Here is a 3,395-nt window from a genome sequence, read left to right on the forward strand (position 1 = left end):
TTTGCTCTTCTAATCCCACAGATTACCACTGCACAACCTCGCTGACGGAGAGCGCTTCGCAGCATAGTTTTCATACATTGACCATTTCTCGACACTTTCTGTTTCTGTCACATATGCGGTCTTAGCCCAAGGATGAAGGGATAACAGAAACTGAAACGTGTGACAGTCTGTTCACCGCCAGTCCGCAAACCTGGATTAACCTACGCATCAACCCTGCGACTTCACAATCAGCATAGCTGGGATTCGTGGGTGTTGGCGATGTGCTTGGAGTTCAACTCTGTTACAGTCCATGTGGATGCAGGGGTTTAGACAACACTAGGCAGGGTCTTTGCGTCACTATCTTATCAGGTCAGCTGGTTTATCCCACAGTCCGGTCAGCCAGTTCGTCCAACAGTCACTTCCAACGGTCAGCTGTGGAGAGCAGCGTAGCTCGGCCAGTGTGCTACTGGGAGACTCCATAGATGGAGTCCCTGGCTCCGTGTCATGAAATGGAACCTGAACCGGAAGAGGTAATGGAGGCAAAGGGGATGGACTCCTCTGAGTCCACACCGACAGAGCCCTCCCTGGACCCTGACTGGGCAGAGAGTCCCGGCGAAGAGGCTCCTCCGGAAGAGCCACAGCAGGGAGACACACACCTGAGTCAGGAGGAGGAGGTGGGGACAGAGATGGTGTCAGCAGAGCAGGTGGACACGGTGGAAGGAAAAGAAGTAGAGAACCAAGGCGAGGGGGAACAGGAAGAGGATGAGGGAGAAATGGAAGAACAGGCCCAGGAAGGAGTGGATGACAAACAAGATGGTGGAGGCATGGAGGAAGCCAACGAGTCTGCCTCTTGCCCTGACCTCGAGAGTGAGGAGGTTCCTTCGGAGGAGCGGCTGAAGATGAGGAAGACATCCAGCTTCATGAAGACGGTGCGGTTTCGGGAACCCTCGGATTCAGAGCCAGAGGAAAAGAGAGATAGCTCAGTGGAGAATTTGTTTCCTGACTACGAGACTGACGAATGGACTTCCTCCAGCTTTGAGGAGCTGTTCATGGCCGAAGAGTGGATTAACATTACAGGTAGGCAGATTTTGAGAGTTAGTGCTAAATATCACTGGAATAAAGTGAACTGTTTTCTTTCTATGTAAGAGGTGGTCAAGGAATCTCTTTTTCTATTTTCCCATGTAAGAGGTGGTTGAGGCATCTCATTATCTATAATGATTCAATACACACACTTTATTAACAAAACATGCAAGCCATGTACAGGTACATTAAATGTAATATTGTTAATAATCCATGAGCCACAATGACAACAAATGAGGTTTTGAGGTAAAATAGTAAGGTAAGTGACAAATAATGAACTAAATCCAAAACAAAGACAAACAAAAGAGAGAAAAACAACATATCACACAAACAAGCTGTCCCATCTCAAGATGCTAACCAGACTTGTGGAGTGCGTTTGCGGTAAGCTGACACGCATGTTTGCAGAGAGAGAGAGAGAGAGAGAGAGAGAGAGAGAGAGAGAGAGAGCACCTGCCTTCTCTCCCTTCTGCCAAGGAGGCCTCTCTTTACCGAGAAACCCAAGGGTCTGTTCATCAACAACAAGTAGATTAACCCCCTCCTTCTCCTCCTATTCCTCCCTCTCACCACCCAATGCTGCCCCTGCCTGTTTGCCATGAATAGATGACCGCCTGCTGAGGAAGAAGGTACAGGAGCCTGGTCCACCCGAGGCTCAGGGCCCAGCCTGGGGCCAGCAGGTGACCCTCAAAATGCAGGGGGTCCTGGAGGATCGCATGGTGGTGGAGAAGGACACCAAGCTGGTGTTCGTCATCGGAGAAGGGGACGTTAACCAAGTGAGTAACTGCAGGCACCTGCAGCAGCACCTGAGCCAGGACAGGGTTAGGTGGGGCGTGGTGTGGTAGGGTAAGGTAGGGCATGGAGGGGGCAGGTGTACCTGTGCGCCATCAGTTCACCTGCTCACTGTTAGATCATCCGTTGGGGATGTCGTGAGCTGAGAGTAACATAACCACAAGTGACACACATATCCCAGGATAGAGTAGCAGCTTGAAAATAAAGCTATTTATATGCTCAGGCAAGGCCATTGAATGCTGTTTAGTACTTTGTTTAACTTATTTTGGTTTACTTTCAGAGAGAGGTAATAGTCTAAAAATGGCACCGCAATTACTGCAAATATGAGTTTAATGACACACTATCAGTGTAATTAAAGGAGAGTGGAAGTGGTACTGTCAAGTGATTTTCTGGTATCAGAGGCATAAAAAAAGTACAGTCTTTCCCAAGATTCCCCTGCGTTCTGTATATATATAATTTATATAGTTGCATGTTGTGCAGGGAAATGTAAACACTTTTGTAAAAAAATAAAAACACTTGCAGTAAAGAATCTGCATGCACAGAATGTTCAGGAATGTAGTTAGCCTAACTGTTACCCTAGCTTTTTAGATTTGTTTTTATTTTTGACACCATGAACTACGTTTTGCACTTTAAACCCAGTGTGACATTATGGACTACTGCCCCCTACTTTGTCTCAGGCATTGGAGGAGTGTGCAATATCAATGAGGAAGGAAGAGATCGCGTTACTGCTGGCAGACTCACAGTATACCTACGGGCTTCTGGGAAGGTAAGGGAGTAAATCCAAGTAGCCAGCTCATTACCACAACACAACAACCAGCAAACTTATATCAACAAACATTTATTCAGCATTCAGTCCCAGCACACATTAAAGATTCAATGTTACCCCTACTTCAGGTTGAAATGATAAAGCTGTAGACAGAGGAAGGTGTTGCCCTCGTCTTAGCGGATTTAAAAAAAATAATGTGACATCTATCTTCACACTGGGGTGGACAAAGTCCTTTTGTACCTGTTGATGTCAGGGCACACTGCCTGTACCCAGAAACATGGCTAATGAACCGCGAGAAGGAGCAGATGGCCTCCCCCCCACCCCACCCCACCCCCACAAGCACCATTCAGGGTCGTCCAGAGGCCCTTGCCCTCAGAAACCATGGACGACAGCCCTTTAATTACAGCCAATAGGGGTTCTCTTTCCCGTAGTCTTCCCCCACCCCGCCTCTTACAACTCACTCGCCATTAAAGGAACATTGCAGGCAGAGGGAGTTAACACAGTTTGTTGTCACTCAGGGTGCCATTAGAATGTGTGGTTTCTTTAACCCTGCTGTTTTAACGTGTTCAGTGTTTGTTCAGTGCCATGTGAGACTGCATGTCGTCAAGTGACAGTATGTTGTGTGGCTGCATGCCTGCAAAACCCCAGTGTTTTGACTGTCACCCATCTTAAACATTGTATTGTACTCTCTTTTTTTGTGCTTTTGTGGACTGGCTGAAATGCATAACTGATAACAGATGTAATTCTGTGACAGCCTTCAGTTATATGTACATTGTATCACAAG

The 3,395-nt window shown here is 47.2% G+C and overlaps 1 protein-coding gene across 1 annotated transcript in view; it reads left to right on the top strand.

Annotated features, from left to right (window-relative positions):
- fkbp16 (FKBP prolyl isomerase 16) overlaps window positions 1–3,395 on the top strand; it is a 35,904-nt gene continuing 32,509 nt past the window's right edge. Inside the window, exons 1-3 of the mRNA XM_012833568.3 lie at window positions 1–1,056; window positions 1,660–1,829; window positions 2,523–2,611. Of these exons, the coding sequence (XP_012689022.2) occupies window positions 462–1,056; window positions 1,660–1,829; window positions 2,523–2,611 (854 nt within the window). The 5' untranslated portion in view covers window positions 1–461. The remainder of the gene's footprint in view (window positions 1,057–1,659; window positions 1,830–2,522; window positions 2,612–3,395) is intronic.

The sequence above is a fragment of the Clupea harengus genome, chromosome 3 (genome assembly GCF_900700415.2).
Source record: "Clupea harengus chromosome 3, Ch_v2.0.2, whole genome shotgun sequence".
Taxonomy (NCBI): domain Eukaryota; kingdom Metazoa; phylum Chordata; class Actinopteri; order Clupeiformes; family Clupeidae; genus Clupea; species Clupea harengus.